Source organism: Salmo salar, chromosome ssa09 (genome assembly GCF_905237065.1).
Source record: "Salmo salar chromosome ssa09, Ssal_v3.1, whole genome shotgun sequence".
NCBI classification, from domain to species: domain Eukaryota; kingdom Metazoa; phylum Chordata; class Actinopteri; order Salmoniformes; family Salmonidae; genus Salmo; species Salmo salar.
In genome coordinates this window covers 133,967,965-133,988,297 of record NC_059450.1, presented here as the reverse complement: position 1 = coordinate 133,988,297, position 20,333 = coordinate 133,967,965, and the positions used below count along the sequence as shown (strand labels likewise).

Here is a 20,333-nt window from a genome sequence, read left to right as displayed (position 1 = left end):
GAGCTCTTTGTCACTTCCCACGAGCCGGGTTGTGACAAAAACTCACACTCATTCTTATGTTTAATAAATGTGTCGTATAGTGTGTGTGTGTGTGTGTGTGTGTGTGTGTGTGCCAGTCTTACAATGATGGCAAAAAAACATTTGAGAGTGCGCTGACCATGGTGCTGGGGGGGTACGTGGCTGGAGGTTGAATGTTTGAAGTGATGCGGGGCTATAAAAAGTTTGGGAACCACTGACCTAGACCTTTATTAACAGGCAAAGAAGATCTAACTGGCTATTTGCTCCAATTAGAAGATCATGCATCACTTGTGTCTGTGTTCAACACTTACCAACATACTGAGCTTTGAGATGTTAAGTATTTTCAGGAAAATAAATAGTCCTTATAATGTGAGTGGTATTTGTTTGATTACTATCGTGCTGCAAATAAATGTTTCCATCCCTGCACACAGTTTTATAATAGGCCTCTGCACTGCATCTGGCAGAGGCAATGCCTATTGGTAAATTAAATCAATAAAACAAATTGACGTCTTTATTTATTAAGCCTGTTGCTTAGGAGAAATGCATTGGAGGTCAACAACACCATCGGATGATGGGTGAGACTCAGTCAGCAAGTAGAACATAACAAGTATGTAAATGTGTCTTTCATTGTAATGGGATTTCTATGGGGGTAAATGGTTAGCAGAACACTGAATGGGAATCGCTCACATTAGCATCCATGTGGGGGGACTTTGATACTCTTTTTATTGTAAATGCATGAATCAGGAAACAATGGGTGTGGCTGTTATTACAATGTTATGGTGTTCCAGTCTGGTGTTATATGTGTGTGCTTTACAGTATGTGTGACATGAATTACTGTGAAACCTAAATCATGGTAGATGTGAGGACTAACAGGTTTGAAAGGTTTTGACAACAATGGATTGCTTGACTAGTGTGCATCCATCTGACAATATGAAACACTGCAGAATGAAAACAGCTATCATGGAATTCCACAAAGTCATTTCTTCTCACCACATGCGTGTGAATCATATAGCCGTTTCAGCTGTGTCAGCAACACTGCATTGCCCTCCCTGTGTATGCTGGTCTCTCACCACACAAGATGAGTGGGTGGGTGGCGATGGGGGGGCTGAATTAGCAGAGCGACAGTTCTTGCCATACACAACATCTTTTTCCTCCCAGAATTCATTACAGCAGTACACTCCACGGATTTGTGGCAGAAAACATCACATCGGGGATTGCAAGGGTCTCCGGACCAATGTAATGGAGACAAACAACATCCGGGAACATCATCATGTACAGTTCTGTAGAAGCTCTGGCCGGCATTTAAAATGTGAAGAATCATTTTAAAAGAATCTGCTGTTTGGGTGTGATTGGGAATAGTACATTATGAGTATACATATGTTCTTGTTAATTAGATGTGCATATACTGGTATCAGGAATTGTATTTTCATTCTTTGTTAAAACATCAAGCCCAGATCAAGATGTTCTCTTTGCTTCACATGCCGTGCAGGATTTTTTATCAGATCTTCCAAACAACAGTATAGGTTGCAAGGCAGAAACAAAACTTGGCTAGCATCCTTTGCAATTCTGTAGTTCTCATTGCAATAACAATGCAAGTGAATTTAATGTAACCCACTTTTTCAATTTTCCCAAAATATGTTCAAGAGATTTGAAAATGTCCCAGTACCGCTTTGGTATTTTCAGGGAAAGGGGTTGAAGCTATCCTAATAGTTCTTATGGGAAACATGTCATTTTAAGTTTTGTTAATTCTCTTGTATCCATTTTACAGACGTTACTCAACACTGAATTCACAATGATGAATGATGTGCCTGAGAGGATTTGTGCATTTTAAATGGAGTTGCATATTGGAAAGTAAAGCTGTTTGCTTTTTATCGATGGGGAGTAATCTCCATTCAAACGGGCTAACTTAATCTGACAGCAGAGAGGTGGAACTTCATTGGGTTTTTTGTGTCTCCGTGGCGTAAAAAGCATCTACTGAGTTATTTTAAAACTGAAGTGTAAAGTCAGAGAGATAATCTTAAATAGGGTTTTATTCATTCTATTCTGATTGCGAGTTGACAACCAACTTAATTTAAAGACACTGGTAAATGGTGTAACGGATGGTGTGGTAAATTATCTGAGCTCGACTGGTAATGACTCTGACGAGGGAGCACAGCTTGAGCTCCAGACCGACCTTCCCCTCAGAAGATTTAGTTCCTTCCCTAAATCTACTGGCAATTTACCACCAATATCAGGGTAGCACAGAAATTAGGTATAGAGCTGGAAAATGCAGCACAGACGAGGGTTAATGTTGGTGTCTACTACAGCTGTGGAATCGGTGATGCAATTGCGCGGTTTTTCTTGAGGGTCATTGGCCTCTCATATCCCCTAAAACTACCGGTAGGCAAGGTTACCGAGGTGAAACAGAAAGTTGCATGAGACGTCTCCAAACGGTCTCTGGTACAGTCTCAGCCGGCCTGGTTGGGTGGCTAGAGTTAGTATTATTGATGGCATTTTCAACTCCCATTACTGGCTAAATGGAGCAACACTGGTGTGCTCATTTCTAAACTCATTAAAGTGGGAGAGAAATCTGCTGCCAGGACTGAAATGATCTGGATGAGTTAGCGATAGACGAAGATTGAGTAAAGACACAGGCTACGATGTGGTTGGAGATTTGAGGCGTTTCCTGTGGTGTTGTTCCAGGGGACTGCCTGACAGGCGGCCATAAATAATCTCTTCTGCTCAACATCTGTCATTCAATCTCTCAATTCATTAATTTGGGAGTTACCTGTCTCTTGGATGCGCACAGAAGAGATCCCTGTTGTGATTTTGATCGCATCAGACTTGTTAAGTTCTCTAACTTTGAACTCCCAAGATTAGTATTTTTTAAAATATTTTTTATTTCACCTTTATTTAACCAGGTAGGCCAGTTGAGAACAAGGTCTCATTTACAACTGCGACCTGGTCAAGATAAAGCAAAGCAGTACGACACAAACAACAACACAGAGTTACACATGGGATAGACAAACGTACAGTCAATAACACAATAGAAAAAGCTGTATGCAGTGTGTGCAAATGAAGTAAGGAGGTAAGGCAATAAATAGGCCATAGTGGCGAAGTAATTACAATTTAGCAATTAACACTGGAGTGATAGATGTGCAGATGAGGATGTGCAAGTGGAAATACTGGTGTGCAAAAGAGCAGAAAAACAAATATGGGGATGAGATAGGTAGTTGGTTGGATGGGCTGTTTACAGATGGGCTGTGTACAGCTGCAGCAATGGTAAGCTGCTCTGACAGCTGATGCTTAAAGTTAGTGAGGGAGATATAAGTCTCTAACTTCAGTGATTTTTGCAATTCGTTCTAGTCATTGGCAGCAGAGAACTGGAAGGAAAGGCGGCCAAATAGGTGTTGGGTTTGGGGATGGCCAGTCAAATATACCTGCTGGAGCGCGTGCTACGGGTGGGTGTTGCTATGGTGACCAGTGAGCTGAGATAAGGCGGAGCTTTACCTGGCAAAGACTTAGATGACCTGGAGCCAGTAGGTTTGGCGATGAATATGTAGCGAGGACCAGACAACGAGAGCATACAGGTCGCAGTGGTGGGTAGTATATGGGGCTTTGGTGACAAAACATATGGCACTGTGGTAGACTGCATCCAATTTGCTGCGTAGAGTGTTGGAGGCTATTTTGTAAATGACATCGCCGAAGTCAAGGATTGGTAGGATAGTCAGTTTTACGAGGGTATGTTTGGTAGCATGAGTGAAGGATGCTTTGTTGCGAAATAAAAAGCCGATTCTAGATTTCATTTTCGATTGGGGATGCTTAATATGAGTCTAGAATGAGAGTTTGCAGTCTAGCCAGACACCTAGGTATTTATAGTTGTCCACATATTCTAAGTCAGAACTGTCCAGAGTAGTGATACTAGTCGGGTGGGCAGGTGCGGGCAGCGAATGGTTGAAGAGCATGCATTTCGTTTTACTAGAATTTAAAAGCAGTTGGAGGCCACGGAAGTAGTGTTGTATGGCATTGAAGCTCGTTTGGAGGTTTGTTATCACAGTGTCCAAAGAAGGGCCAGATGTATATAGAATGGTGTCATCTGCGTAGAGGTGGATCAAAGAATCACCCGCAGCAAGAGCGACATCATTGATGTATACAGAGAAAAGAGTCGGCCGAGGATTGAACCATGTGGCAAAAGAAGCTAGCCTTTGCTTTCCTAACTGACTGTGTAAATTGGTTCCTGACTTCCCTGAAAAGTTGCATATCGCGGGGAGCGTAATGCTCACCATATGGAGACAAGTTAATTCTTCCAAGAAGTAGAATAACTCACTCCACTGTTTGGATTAACAGAAGTGAAATTACCTTAGACCTTAGATCCTTAGAACAGCTTTGTCACTTGTCTTCGGCAAGGTACAATCTAACCTTTCTTGCAATCCCGCTCTGACTATGGCATTTCTCAAAGTGACTATGTCAGAATCCCACCTCAGATTAATAGACCATCTGAGCCAGGAGCCTGATAATGTCCTCTCTGGATGTTACAGAAATGATAACTTTTGAGGCATTAATTTGTAGGTGGCCACATAGTCCTTTGAGACAATGGTACTGTAAGGGTTGGAGTGAATACTAATGCAAGCTGTATACCTTGGGAACACTACAGATTACTACAGATTAATCAAAGGAAGTGATGGGAGTGAGACATTTCTAGTTTTCTCAGTACAGCTCAACACAATTTAATGTTTGACAAACTGTCACTTCCCCATGTGCATTATAAAGCCCCTCAGTAATCGTGATCTGTCAGAACGCTATACATACAAAGTAGATTGTCAAACATCAAAAAGTCATTACCTGTCTAGATTTATAACCAGTCATTGTATGGAAAGTTGATGATTTGGTTTTGTTATAGTGGCCCAAACAACATTTATGGTTTACAAGGTTTCCCCTCATGGCTTGTTTCAAGAGCCCTGCTGAACTGAACTTATTCCACGGTAGTTGCCACTCTGAGTTTGTACAGTAGGCGTCAATGGAAATTGAATTGAGCTCTTTACCCATCCAGCTCAGGATGTGGAGTTGACTGTCTCTCTCGGGGTGACCCACGGCTAGACTCACAGGAGGTAAGTGAACTGGCATTGTGGTGCCAGGACAACAACTTCTCCCTCAACATCAGCAAAACAAGGGAGTTGATTGTTGATTTCAGGAAGCAGAGGAGGGAACATGCCCCAATCCACATCAACGGGACTGCAGTAGAAAGAGTCAGCAGTTTTAAGTTCCTCGGCATCCACATCACCGAGGACTTGATATGGACCAACACCACCACTCTTGTCGAAAGGGCGCAACAGCGCTTCTACTTTCTTATGCATAAATAATAGTCCACAGACACTGATAGTCCGGCTTCCCATTATGACATAGCTACGCGGCTCTGAGACCACCATCTGCGTGGAACGCAACTCCCACAATTCCCAACCAACTTGTCTCCTGTACACGTTGTCTGTTCATTTGAATGTGTTGACAGTTGGAGAAATTGCATGAGCTGCGCTGAGAATTTGAAAAGTATGAATGCCAAAGGTTCAATATTCCAGAACACTGCTGTGCATACACGTACACGTTTGGTACTCTGATAGAACCTTAAGGCGGCTGAAGAAATTCGGCATCCCACCCAGGGTCCTCTCCAAATACTACCACTGAACCATCGAGAGCGTCCTGACCGGTTGCTTCTTGGCCTGGTAAGGGAATTGCTCCCTCCACGCCTGCAAGGCCCAGTACATCAATTGCACCCACCCATCCAGGACATCTACTTGAAACGGTGCCTGAGGAAGGCCCGCATCATCATCAAGGACCCCACACACCCCAGCCATGACCTGTTCACTCCCTTACCGTCGGGCAGACGGTATCTGAGCATGAGCGTGATACCAACAGTCTCAGAGACAGTTTCTATCTACAAGCCATCAGACTGAACAAGAGGGAGAGGAAGCGATCGAGCCTTGTGTTTCTTCTTCTTGAATTGTCTGTGGCCTAGTTCTGAATCTCCTCTTTAAATTCTTAATGGACATTGAGTGCTGCATGGAACTCTTTCAGACCACTCAAGCTGCCAAAAGCCTTAAAATAGCACTACAAACGGCTGTGTGGGATTATTTATTTATTTGAGTAATTCCACCCTTGCCACTAGATTTGCTGTGCATTTGGACAGAAGAGGGTCAATTTTCTGCCCACCCACTGAGGTTTTGAATTTGCTAGCGTTATACAGTAGGTATTATTAGTATAACCACAATAGTATGACAAATAGTTATCTTGTTCCCAGACACGACAAATAGTAACAACAACAAAACAACATCTTTCAAGGATCGCAAGAGTTTGAGAAGGATGTAAACATTTGCTGGAATGTAACCATTTTGCTGTAGATTCATGAGATCATCTTCTTCCTCTAGCATTCTCAGTTCAGGGAGAGGGCTATCTTCTCCCCTGGGGACACTATGTGGGATGCTTCCGGTACAACCATCTTCAAGGGGCAGCACATGTTGGAGGACAAATTCATAATTTCACATAATTAGGGGCCTAAATTTAACACCTTGCTATTTTTGGCTAATTTGCAAGCTATTCTCCTGCTGCGTGGCCCACAAAGACAGGCAGAGCGCTATCTGGGTCGTCCGGTTACGGTGAGGGATGAGGGAAGAGTCACATGAGTTTGGTGGCGATGACGTGTGACAGAATGTCTGTCGGTCCGACTCTAAATGAGTGCTTCTCTGGGACTGAAAGCGACTCAAAGTGGTGGGTGTTAGCTGATCCAGTAACATTGGCCAAAACATCCATAAAATATCCATCTCTTCATAATGCCAACTGTGTTTATGCATCAGGAATTACAGATTAGCAAACTAATAGGGGTCTGACAGGGAAAAAAGGCTATTGATTTTCACATCCAGTAAGCCCAGGAGGCTTCCAGATCATCTGTGTTGTCATACTGTAGCGGTAAACATGGGGATGGACTGTGGGAATGTCCTCATTGTCTGAAGAGCATCTATAAAGGACAGGATAGTTTACCAGGAACAGTTTTCATTGAAGAAGTCGAACCAAGCATTGCAGGCGTAGTAGTAGGTCTTGAAAATAGTAATCTGACCCTGAGTCACCTGAGTGGCACCTCCAAAGTGACGCCATCTTTTTTGCCAGGACTTCAACGCACCATGTAGCTCCTGAAGTAAATCAGCTGGCTAATGGCACCCTCAACTGCACTGTGATCAGGGGGAATCCCTCACCTATTTCTCAGACCAGTGGTTACTTACTCTCTGTAGCACTGCAGTGCTATGCTCCCTCACGTGATCTGCAGCTGCACGCACGCAACATACTGTATACAGTCGTCATCGTCCAGGGGGAAACCAATCCCACTGAGACTGGAGACGCTCGCTTTTGAAATAAACGTACAAAAAAGTAATCTCACCAATTTCAAGGCTCATTAAGCTGTGTAACAAACGCAAGTTCGAAGAAATAATTTGAAGAAGAGCGTTAACCTGTTTTCTCTCCCTGCACATAGTAATTGGCGTGAATCAAAGCATTCCTACTGTAGCAGTTGTGTGTAAGAAGGAAAACAAATGCTTTTCTGAAGGGACAGCTACCTTTGTATGGCTTTCCTGACCATGTACGGGTGACGAGTACTCACCAATTATGTTTCTTTAGAAATTGTGCATCACAATTCACAAACATATGAAATCAGTATGAAATAGTAAAGGTATGACGTCTGAGTGTGCGTATGTGTGTTTGTGTTTTTCACTTATGAGGGGTCAGCTCTGTGGGTGCGTAATACACAGAATTTCTGCACAAACATTTTGCAACCCCCTTCAGTTTAAAGTAGGAAGGGACATTTTTTAAACTGTTATATGCAAGTCTATGCGCTTTGTTTGAAAGTTTGTGCGTCACTTGTGAAGATAGCTCCCGAAGCCAGCCAAAGAGGTTGTCTGTGTGTACAGATGCCGTATCTTCATTTGTTCATCCTTTTGTTGCAGGAATTTTCATGCACAGCAGGAAATGCACATTTGTAGTGTATTCAAGGTTTTAAAAGACTCCAAAAGTTTGTAATTTCCACTTTAATTTCAGACATGATTTTCCCGAACAAAAAATGTATCAACCCCTACAAAAATGTCCATTCATTTTAATCCACATAGCAATTGACTTTTCCTGTTGCTGCAGGATTATTTTCTTGCTGTGTGAAACTGGCTCAAATTTAGATATGGCATGTGTATATGTGTGGGTGGATGTAAGAGAGAGAAGTGTGGGGGGGGGGGGGGGTTACTCTTGACGTGGTGGACTAACAGAACAGTTCACTTCATAATGCGGCAGGAGTCTTTACTGCCATGAAATAGAAGAACCCAGGGAACACAGCTGAGCAGCGCGCCACCCGGGATACCGGCAGACTGTGCCTTGGCTGAGCCTTCGCCAATCAATGTCAAACAGCTGATATTTATGACACCCAAATCTGCCACTCTCCCTTCAACTTAAGCGAGATGTTGTCTTACTGTCCCGCTCTACCTCTCCCCAAAGGGTACCTAATTAGAAGAAAACCTCCAGCCTGCCTTGTTGATATTAGGAGATATGATACAGCCTTCCATTCACCACCTCCCAAGAGGCCTCTCTAGCATGAAATGAATGAACACTGATTACATTTGGTGGTAATCATTTGTTCAGCTCAAGCCCCAGTAAGAGCAGAGAGTTCTACCTCTCTGGTTACATGCAAGAATACAAAATAGAGAACCAAAAACCATTGTGAAGACCTATTACTGCCATGATGATGTTCCACCCCATGCCTGAAAGGCATGATGACAGCATGGTTTATGTAATAGCCTCTCTCACAAAGAGAGATGAACAAATCAGGAACCTCCCCATGTGAAGCCCTCTCGTTTCACAGCCAACACAGGGAGTAGCATACTATGATGATTGCTGAAATGTTAGGTAGGAGGATAAGGTGTCTGGAGGATTAAACTGGCTTTCCACAGCTACATTTTGTATGTCTTTTTAGAAACTGTAGCCAGACCTATCTCTAAACCAGCATGCTGGCATTCTCATAACTGTCCACTTCTGGCAGTAGTCTCAACTTCCCAACCTCTGTGTTGGTCAGGTGAGGCTACTGTCCAGCGGATGTTAGCCAGGTGGAGAGTCATAGTGGAGGTGGTACTGAGGCAAGAGTATAATTAATGGTGATGAAGGAGTGTAACCAGTAATGAGTCTAGACACCATTCCTCACCGGCTATTATGGACCCAGTCAGAGCCATCCTCCTCTTCCACTACACCACCAGGTAACAGCAGAGTGACAGAATGAATAGGTTCTATGAGATTCCCAGACCTAGTCCAGCTGAGAAAAGGTAGAGGACCTTTTATAATCTGCAACACGTACACTACTGCAGAGGAGATGTCGACTAAGTAGGAAGCTCTCAGCAGAAAGGAGGTTGAAATCATGTAAAAAGATTCTCTGTGTAAAGCTCTATTCTGACTGCCCTTCCGAAGACCACAGCCCAGTCGGAGGAAACATAGTTACATTTTTCTGATCATGTGTGCATTAATTCCTGCACCTGCCTTTTGCCTGTCAAGGGAGTTGTTTATTACTGTGTGTGTGTGTGTGTGTGTGTGCGTTTATTTCCTTGAAGTAATTGACAGCCCAGAGGTGTGAATGCTGCTGCAGCCACCATGGAATTTGCAGCGAGTGTGCACGTTCATTTGTGTATGTCTGTGTGTTTGTGTATGGATGTGTGTCTGTGTGCAGACACGTGTAAGGGCCTAATGTTTGTGTGAGTATGTAACTCTAAATGCCTAATGAAAGGCCCACTGTGTATCCCTCTCTTCCCTGTCATTGCAATGTAATTAGTGTCTCTTTGCACTTGATGGGTTTCTACCCATCTCGCTCTCCCCCATATCTCTAATTGCAGTATAGCTTTGTGTGTGTGTGACATCATACGGAGGATATCCCTGCCTCTGTGCATGTGTGTATGCGTATTAGAGTGTGTGTGTGCATACTTTTGTAAATCTGCAGACTGAGGATAGCCCTTTCCCCATCAGTAATCACACTCACCGAGCCGCTGTTATTGCAATTGGCTCAGCCTCAACCCTAATGGTATTTCCTCTCCCCTGTCTTTCAGTGCATTAGTCTCTCATCACCTCTGGAGTGATCTGAAGCCCTGTGCTGTGTTGTCCGAGGAAGCATAGCTCCATTATTTATCCCTATGTTTTAAGGAGGTGCGCTGTGCTGCTCCACAGTCTTGGTTAAGAAACCACAATGGCTACAATGTTGCTGAAATGTCATACAAACCACAGGGTCTTTGTGAATGAGTTGCCTTTAGGTTAACCATCTTTGAATGCCTTCGCAGCTCATGCATAGATTACCCCAAAGTTCTTGCAATGATTCTGCAATGTTGCTGCAACCTCACTGCTCCAATAACACAGATACTCTGTTGTGGTTGAGCTGAAGGGCTGCCTCCTGCCTCCAGCTTCCTGCCTCCAGCTTCCTGCCTCCAGCTTCAGTGCCTTTTGATCATTTAAAAAAAAAAAAAAAGTTTTGGGGGGGGGCGCCTTTGCAGTGCTCTCTTCTCCTAGTCAGAGTGCTGCTGATTCTAGCGATGGGAGCCACGTTAGCGTAGCCCAGGCATACAGACAGGGCAGTCAGGCAGGCATCAGTTCATTTCATGGGCATTACAGGGCCCTGATGCAGAGACACGGCTCTTCCCTTTCAACTGGGATTAGCAGCCATCGAGAACAAAACAGCCTCCCTATCTACTGGGGATTGTTTGGAGCTGCAGGGAGGAAGGCAGGAGGGAGCCTCTCAACTCTGACTTCATAAGAAACATCAGCCTATCCGTCTATTATGATAACTGTTTTTAGACAGGAGTTGCAGCTCCTCGTATTGTGTCAAGGTAATGAGAGATTGTGTCCCGGGTGAGAGCTGGGAAGTGTTTTTACAGGTAAACAACAACAGTGATTTAACATTTGCATATTTCACAGCTAGTAGAATAATAAGGTCTTATAAAATCCAAAATTGCATAAGAGACTTTTCTTGAATTAGACTGCTTCCCCATAAGGCTGGGTTGTTAGGCTTGTAAGGACGTTTCAATCCCCCCATTCCCCCTTCCCCTTCTTCCCACCCACTCACCCCCTCCACTCCAACTCCCCCCTCCCCTCAGCATCAAAGCACTGTGCACACTGTTGGAAATTGATTGAAAGCATTCCATTACTGATGCAGGAAGAGATGTGCAGAAGGAGAACATGTAGCACTGTGCCTCCTCACCTCCTCGGATATTAAAGCATGGAAGCCTCTCTGACGTGACCAAATGGGGAACCTGTGGGCAAAAGGGTATGGGTTATAGGGATGGAAGTACTGGTGAGAATAGCTCTATGGGGGAATCCCATAGAGTCCAGAATTCAAGATAGCGACATAAACAATTTCCTCCTGTGTTTGTGTTGCAGTGTAAACTCCCCATCCAATAGCATTTCCTCTGATTTGTTGGAATTGGAAGGAAAAATGTTTCATGGATACGCACACGGATGTTTCATGGATACACACACGGATGTTTCATGGATACACACACGGATGTTTCATGGATACACACACGGATGTTTCATGGATACACACACGGATGTTTCATGGATACACACACGGATGTTTCATGGATACACACACGGATGTTTCATGGATACACACACGGATGTTTCATGGATACGCACACGGATGTTTCATGGATACGCACACGGATGTTTCATGGATACACACACGGATGTTTCATGGATACACACACGGATGTTTCATGGATACACACATGGATGTTTCATGGGACACAAAGAACCATAAGATATATATATATATATATATATATATATATATATATATATATATATATATATATATATATATATATATATATATATATATATATATATATATATTGATCCATCCAGATTTGACTGGTCTTTGCAGGACCAAGCTTTAAAACATGCCCAGTACAAATATCAGTCAGTGGCTAACTTAAGACCCTGCCATTATGGCTCAGACTCTGGATCATCACTTGAAAACCATGCAGAGAGAGGAGGAAAGCATAGGATGCTGCAGTCCCACCCAATTGAGCACATCTTCTCCTTGCCAATGTTTGTCTGTGCTAGTCTTGGAACTGCAGGAGGTATCGATCCCCCTCTCCTTCCCCCTCTACTTATGTTCATGAGGAGAAATTCCCTTCATTAGACAGCCCTGATTAGCCGTAGGGAAACATGAGCTGACAACCTCTTTGTCTCCCCTCCATCCGGCCAGCTGGCTGGGAACTGGGATATATGGCGATGAGGAAGGTGACTTTGCAAGATCTGAAATACCTTTATGACGCCATTGGGTAGCTAATGCGTGAGAGAAACCATTTTAAATAGATAATGTTGTAGTAATGCAAGGACTCATAATACACGATAGGCCTAGCCCTTTTAATATTTCAGGTGGAATAATTCAATTGTGGTCGACCATGAGCAGTGGCTCATTGGGCAGGTAGTCCTACGTTCATTTTGTTTAGTTGTTGTAGTCCTTATGAAAGTTATATAGAGAGAAGTTTCTCCAGGGTGGTTGCTTGTAAATGATGTACATATTGAATGAATGGTGTGGTAATGTTTGCGGCAGTGACTGAGTATTCAAATTTGGTTCCTTTGTGCTCCTCTCCATTGAATCCCTCTAGCTATTATTTGTTGTGGCTCTAAAGATAAATGAAGACACCAACACAGTCCTGAGCACAGGCGCAGGGACATCAATTACAGGAGAGATGCTTAGTGTTGAATTAGCATGGTTAGATATGGTGGAGTAGGAAACGACAAGATCATCTGATGTAATCACCTTTTTATTGTTGCATTTAACATCCTTCATTGTGGTATATGAGCCTTGGTATTACAGCATGATCTTTTTCAGTGGACTATACCGTAAACATATATATATATATAACATATAACATAACATATATATATATATTTACAGTCCATTGATGCTTAACCTTTCATTACAATAAATTAAGAAAATGCCCCAAACTGTGTAATCGTCCCTTAGTCAGACCGAATGCTAAACTGGGTTAGATAGATGCATAGCTACTGTAGTATGTTGCCATCTTGAGATACACCGATCATTCACACGTTGGAAAACATCTTGTGACATCATTCATAGAAATGTTTGCCACTTTCCATTACACTATTTATTTACATTGAAATGATTTGAAACGTCTCACCAGAACATGCCTGCTGCTGTTAACAACCCTAATGCCTTACAGTTTGTAAGAGTCTCCTCTGTCATTCCCTGTGATATCCCTTCTCTCACTTGCACCGCTGCCGCATATTAAAAGGATGAGTATAATATGATTCTAAGAATAGCCTCCTTAATCTCTCCATTGTGAAAGCGAGTGTCACTCCTGTACTCCTCTCTAATGTAATATCTGCTTTTACCGTGCCTGGGTCTTTTAGTGTACAGATGTAGGATCTTACTTTGATCAACCTGAGCCCTTGCAATGCAGATTAAGGATCTTCATTTGTTCACCCAGAACTTCTGCAATGCAGGAAATGTAAAACGTGTAGTGCATTTGAGGTTTAGAAAAAGTCTTCTTAAGTTTGTCATTTCCACAGAAATTTGACTTGATTTTCCCTTGTGAAAAAAATGTCCATTTAGTTATAATACACATAATAATTTAGATTTCCTGTTGCTGCAGGATTACTTTTCCTACTGTAGCAAATGGGCCCAGTTAAGATCCTACATATGTTGCGCTATCTGGACAGTACCTGCACTCAGAAGCTCAAACAGCATATTGTGTCTGAACCCGGTTCACCTCGTAGTGGAGCCTCGCTACCCAGAACGCTCTCGCTACCCAAATCAGAGCAGATGAAGATACCTTTTACACACCGCTTCTGGATTTCCCCAGAGCATGGAGCTGATTTGCAAGTTAATGTGACGAAAGGTAGAGCTTTTGGAATGTAAAGTGATTAAAATGAGCAGCATCCATCAGAATGTAGGCAAGATGAGCTGTGATTTCACACTGTAGGTGACTCACTGTTATTTTCCATCAGATATGGAAAGACATTAATTATAGTGTACCCATGATATTTCAGAGGACTGTGATGGTAATGTCTGAAACCCAGAGGATCATGGGAATTTACACATTTCCTTATTGAGTCTAGAGGGGGTTTTCCTTGAATAACGCTTCTAAAAAAATACTATTAATACAGATTGGAAGTCCTAAACCTAATCTTTTTTTGTGTCCATTGTGTGTTTTACAGAGACAAGGATCTGGTACAGCGGGCGGAAACAGCAAAACATCTGGAGGACAAGGTAACCGAAACATAATTTTAAAGTACCAGTAATTATATAAAAGTCTTGCAATATGGAACGGAGGACTTACTAGAGTTGAAGTCGGAAATTTACATACACCTTAGCCAAGTACATTTAAACTTAGTTTTTCACAATTCCTGACATTTAAGCCTAGTAAAAATTCTCTGTCTTAGGTCAGTTAGGATCACCACTTTATTTAAAAAATGTGAAATGTCAGAATAATAGTAGAGAGAATGATTTATTTCAGCTTTTATTTCTTTCATCACATTCCCAGTGGGTCATAAGTTCACATACACTCAATTAGTATTTGGTAGCATTGCCTTTAAATTGTTTAACTTGGGTCAAACGTTTCGGGTAGCCTTCCACAAGCTTACCACAATAAGTTGGGTGGATTTTGGCCCATTCCTCCTGACAGAGCTGGTGTAACTGAGTCAGGTTTGTAGGCCTCCTTGCTCGCACACGCTTTTTCAGTTCTGCCTACAAATTTTCTATAGGATTGAGGTCAGGGCTTTGTGATGGCCACTCCAATACCTTCACTTTGTTGTCCTTTAAAGCCATTTTGCCACAACTTTGGAAGTGTGCGTGGGGTCATTGTCCATTTGGAAGATCCATTTGCGACCAAGCTTTAACTTCATGACTGATGTCTTGAGATATTGCTTCAATATATCTACATAATTTTCCTACCTTGTGATGCCATCTATTTTGTGAAGTGCACCAGTCCCTCCTGCAGCAAAGCACCCCCACAACATGATTCTTCGGCTTGCAAGCCTCACCCTTTTTCCTCCAAACATAACGATGGTCATTACGGCTTAACAGTTCTATTTTTGTTTCATCAGATCAGAGGACATTTCTCCAAAAAGTACATTGTTTGTCCCCATGTTCAGTTGCAAACCATAATCTGGCTTTTTTATGGCGGTTTTTGAGCAGCGGCTTCTTCCTTTCTGAGCGGCCTTTCAGGTTATGTCGATATAGGACTCGTTTTAATGTGGATATAGATACTTTTGTACCTGTTTCCTCCAGCATCTTTACAAGGTCCTTTGCTGTTGTTCTGGGATTTATTTGCACTTTTCGCACCAAAGTACGTTCATCTCTAGGAGACAGAATGCGTCTCCTTCCTGAGCGGCATGACGGCTGCGTGGTCCCATGGTGTTTATACTTGCGTACTATTGTTTGTACAGATGATTATGGTACCTTCAGGCATTTGGAAATTACCCCCAAGGATGAAACAGACTTGGCTGATTTCTTTTGATTTTCCCATGATGTCAAGCAAAGAGTCAAGCAAAGAGGCACTGAGTTTGAAGGTAGGCCTTGAAATACATCCACAGGTACACCTCCAATTGACTCAAATTATGTCAATTAGCCTATCAGAAGCTTCTAAAGCCATGACATCATTTTCTGGAATTTTCCAAGCTGTTTAAAGGCACAGTCAACTTAGTGTATGTAAACTTCTGACCCACTGGAATTGTGATACAGTGAATTATAAGTGAAATAATCTGTCTGTGAACAATTGTTGGAGAAATTACTTTTGTCATGCACAAAGTAGATGTCCTAACCGGCTTGCCAAAACTATAGTTTGTTAACAAGAAATTTGTGGAGTGGTTGAAAAACGAGTTTTAATGACCCCAACCTAAGTTTATGTCAACTTCTGACTTCAACTGTATATGTCCTTGTAAGGCCTTTAACCTGTCAGTGTTATGTATTTTCTTTTTGTTATTACAAATTTGTCAACAACAGCATCTTATTGTAAGTTTTAATATGTCAGGAGTCTTCTACTAGGGTTAGATATGCTCCATCTGGCCGTCAGCATGGAGAACCAAAGTTACAGGAAGTCACATTGAGTTTCCTTACCAATAACTTACTGAGGCACCACACCACCAACAACACTAGCAGCAGAGCAAAAGTGCTGCTCGTTCAGTCACTCAATGTTTCCCCACGGGACTAAGTTCCCAATAAAACACTGCTGATCTGCGTTATGGCCACTAAATGAAGCCAGAGCCTGGTAAGCATTTTAAAACATGGACTTTTGTGCCCTTCTGCAAAAAAAAGAGAACAGTTCGCCACAGGGTTGCAGCCAGAGCTGCATGCTGACATGGACAGAGAGGGAGAGAGGTGGATAGAGCATAACTGACACGCTGGCCCAATGCACCTTAAACTAGCTTGAAAAGGCCCACTTTCGGCCGCTCTCTCTCTTCCTGGTGATGTCATGTAGTTGACGGTGATGAGGGCTGAAGGACGCACGTAGACAGGAACAGGAGCGCCCAAAGGGCTGTCCGTCAAACCCTGTTATGACCGTCACAGAGGGAGTTCAAAGTCCAATGTCAAAGCTGACTTGACATGTAGAAGATTCTCTTCAATGCCTTCAGAAAGTATTCATACCCCTTGACTAATTACACATTTTGTTGTTATAGCTTGAATTCAAAATGTATTAAATAAAACATATCCATCTCATCCATCTACACACAATACCCTATAATGACAAAGTGAAAACATGTTTTTAGAAATGTTTATTGAAAATTAAATATCTCATTAACATAAGTATTCACACCCCTGAGTTAATACTTTGTAGAAGGCAGCTGTCACTGTTGTCGTTGGGAAAGGAGGACCAAAATGCAGCAGGAATGTGGATGCTCATCTTTACGTTTATTGAAATAACGAAGTGAACACCAAAATAACAAAAGAACGAACTCACGATCAACGAAACAGTCTTGTAAGGCTTACTCACGCTAAACAAGAAACAAGCAAAACAAGAAATAATCTCCCACAAATTACAAACACAAACACCCCCTAATATATAGGACTCTCAATCAAAGGCAAATAGACAACACCTGCCTTCAATTGAGAGTCCCCACCCCAATTAACCAAACATAGAACCAGACTCACCAGACCAAACATAGAAATACATGAATACAAAAACAGTGCCCAAAAACCCCGGAATACGCAAATCAAATGCCCCACTAAATAAAACACCACCCCGAACCACATAAAACAAATACCCTCTGCCACGTCCTGACCAAACTACAATATCAATTAACCCTTATACTGGTCAGGACGTGACAGCAGCTCCATTCCATTTCTTTTTTATCCTGAAAAACTCCCCAGTCCTTAACGATTACAAGCATACCCATAACATGATGCAGCCACCACTCTGCTTGAAAATATGGAGAATGCTACTCAATAATGTGTTGTATTGGATTTGAAAAAAAGTTTATTGCTTTGCCACATTTTTTGCAGTATTGCTTTAGTGCCTTGTTGCAAACAAGATGTATGTTTTGGAATATTTTATTTTGTACAGTCATTTAGGTTAGTGTTGTGGAGTAACTACTGAGCAAAAATATAAACGCAACATGCAACAATTTCAACGATTTTACTCAGTTACAGTTTCTATAAGTAGAGGTCGACCGATTATGATTTTTCAACACCGATACCAATTATTGGAGGCCCAAAAAAGCCGATACCGATTAATCGGCCGATTATTATTATGCTTTTTTAAATATATATATATATACACACACACACACACACACACACACACACACACACACACACACAGCTCTGAAGTGACAACGATACTGAAGAGTCTGCTTAGGAGACAAATACTCTCAACTGTTTGAATAATAAAAATAGAGTTTAAGTTACCTGTGATGAATGCTGAAAACAAAAACTGTAATTTCTATATGCAGGAAATCCTATTTTAATAATGGGCATGGTAAGAATTGACTACCAAAGTGCGAGTCATAATTCCCATGACACCTTCTAGCAAAATCTGAAAAGCGGTTCCTTCATTTATTCCATAGGATATTTTTAGATTAACTTAAAATAAGGTCTGTGTTTGGTTTAGGCTTACACCACCTTGCCAATTTTATAACTGTGTAGATATCCATAGGATATAACTCTGATCAATATAAGCGAAGATAAAACATTTTGTAGAGTGGATTTATGAAAATATGTTGACAAACGTTACCTAGTGAGATTTACACGGGTATCAAAACGCCGAGGCGGTTTAAGCACAAAACACAGACCTTATTTGAAGTAGATCAAGACATTCTCTATGGAATACATGAACGGTAAAATAGCGAAGGAACCCCTTTCAAGTTCAGCCGCAAGTTATTACAGGAATTATGACGCGTCGACTATTTCTCTCTAAACCATATACTTTTGACTATTACGAGCCTGCTGCTGCCTACCACCGCTCAGTCAGACTGCTCTATCAAATATCAAATCATAGACTTAACTATAATATAATAAACCTTAGGTCATTAATATGGTCAAATCCGGAAACTATCATCTCGAAAACATTATTCTTTCAGTGACATACGGAACCGTTCCGTATTTTATCTAACGGGTGGCATCCATAAGTCTAAATATTCCTGTTACATCGCACAACCTACAATGTTATTTCATAGTTCCGTAAAATTCTGGCAAATTAGCTCGCAACGAGACAGATTCTGTATACCCTGATTCTGCGTGCAACGAACGCAAGAGAACTGACACAATTTCACCTGGTTAATATTGCCTGCTAACCTGGATTTCTTTTAGCTAAATATGCAGGTTTAAAAATATATACTTCTGTGTATTGATTTTAAGAAAGGCATTGATGTTTATGGTTAGGTACAGTCGTGCAACGATTGTGCTTTTTTTCGCAAATGCGCTTTTGTTAAATCATCCCCGTTTGGCGAAGTCTGCTGTCTTTGTTAGGAAGAAATAGTCTTCACAGTTCGCAACAAGCCAGGCGGCCCAAACTGCTGCATATACCCTGACTCTGTTTGCAAGAGAAGTGACACATTTTCCCTAGTTAAAATAAATTAATGTTAGCAGGCAATATTAACTAAATATGCAGGTTTAAAAATATATACTTGTGTATTGATTTTAAGAAATACATTGATGTTTATGGTTAGGTACACGTCGGAGCAAAGACAGTCCTTTTTCGCGAATGCGCACCACATCAATTATATGCAAAGCAGGACAGGCTAGATAAACTAGTAATATCATCAACCATGTGTAGTTAACTAGTGTTTATGATTGATTGATTGTTTTTTTATAAGATAAGTTTAATGCTAGCTAGCAACTTACCTTGGCAACGTAAAGCAGGTGGTTAGAGCGTTGGGCTAGTTAACGTAAGGTTGCATCCCCAAGCTGACAAGGTAAAAATCTGTCGTTCTGCCCCTGAACAAGGCAGTTAACCCACCGTTCCTAGTCCGTCATTGAAAATAAGAATGTGTTCTTTAACTGACTTGCCTAGTTAAATAAAGGTTTAAAAAAATAATTTAAAAAAACATTTAAAAAATAAAATAAAAAAATCGGCAAATCGGTGGCCAAAAATACAGATTACTGATTGTTATGAAAACTTGAAATCGGCCCTAATTAATAGGCCATTCCGATTAATCGGTCGACCTCTACCTATAAGGAAATCAGTCAATTGAAATAAATGTATTAGGCAAAGGGGATACCTAGTCAGTTGTCCAACTGAATGTATTCAACTGAAATGTGTCTTCCGTATTTAACCCAACCCCTCTGAATCAGAGCCCTAATCTATGGATTTCATATGACTGTGCAGGGGTACAGCCATGTGTGGGCCTTGGAGGGTATAGGCCCACCCACATGGGAGCCATGCCCACCCACTGGGGAGCTAGGCCCAGCCAATCAGAATTCGTTTTTTTCCAAAAAAGGGCTTTATTACAGACAGAAATACTCATCAGTTTCATCAGTCTCAGACCAGCTGTCCGGGTGGCATGGTTATGCGTGGTCTGCAGTTGTGAGGCCGGTTGGACGTGAGGCCGGTTGGACGTACTGCCAAATTCTCTAGAGGTGACTTATGGTAGAGAAATGAACATTCTGCTGATTTTGTACTTTTGCCCACTGACAGAGAAAGGATCAGTCTATAATTTTAATGGTAGGTTTATTTGAACAGTGAGAGACACAATAACAACAAAAGAATCCAGAAAAACGCATGTTCAAAAATGTTAGAAATTGATTTGCATTTTAATGAGGGAAATAAGTATTTGACCCCCTCTCAATCAGAAAGATTTCTGGCTCCCAG

General features: G+C 41.8%; 1 protein-coding gene across 1 annotated transcript in view; it reads left to right on the top strand.

Annotated features, from left to right (window-relative positions):
* Positions 1-20,333, top strand: part of pcp4b (Purkinje cell protein 4b) — a 48,519-nt gene that overhangs the window by 15,292 nt on the left and 12,894 nt on the right. The window contains 1 exon segment of the mRNA NM_001146574.1: positions 14,245-14,296. Coding sequence (NP_001140046.1) covers positions 14,245-14,296 — 52 coding nt within the window.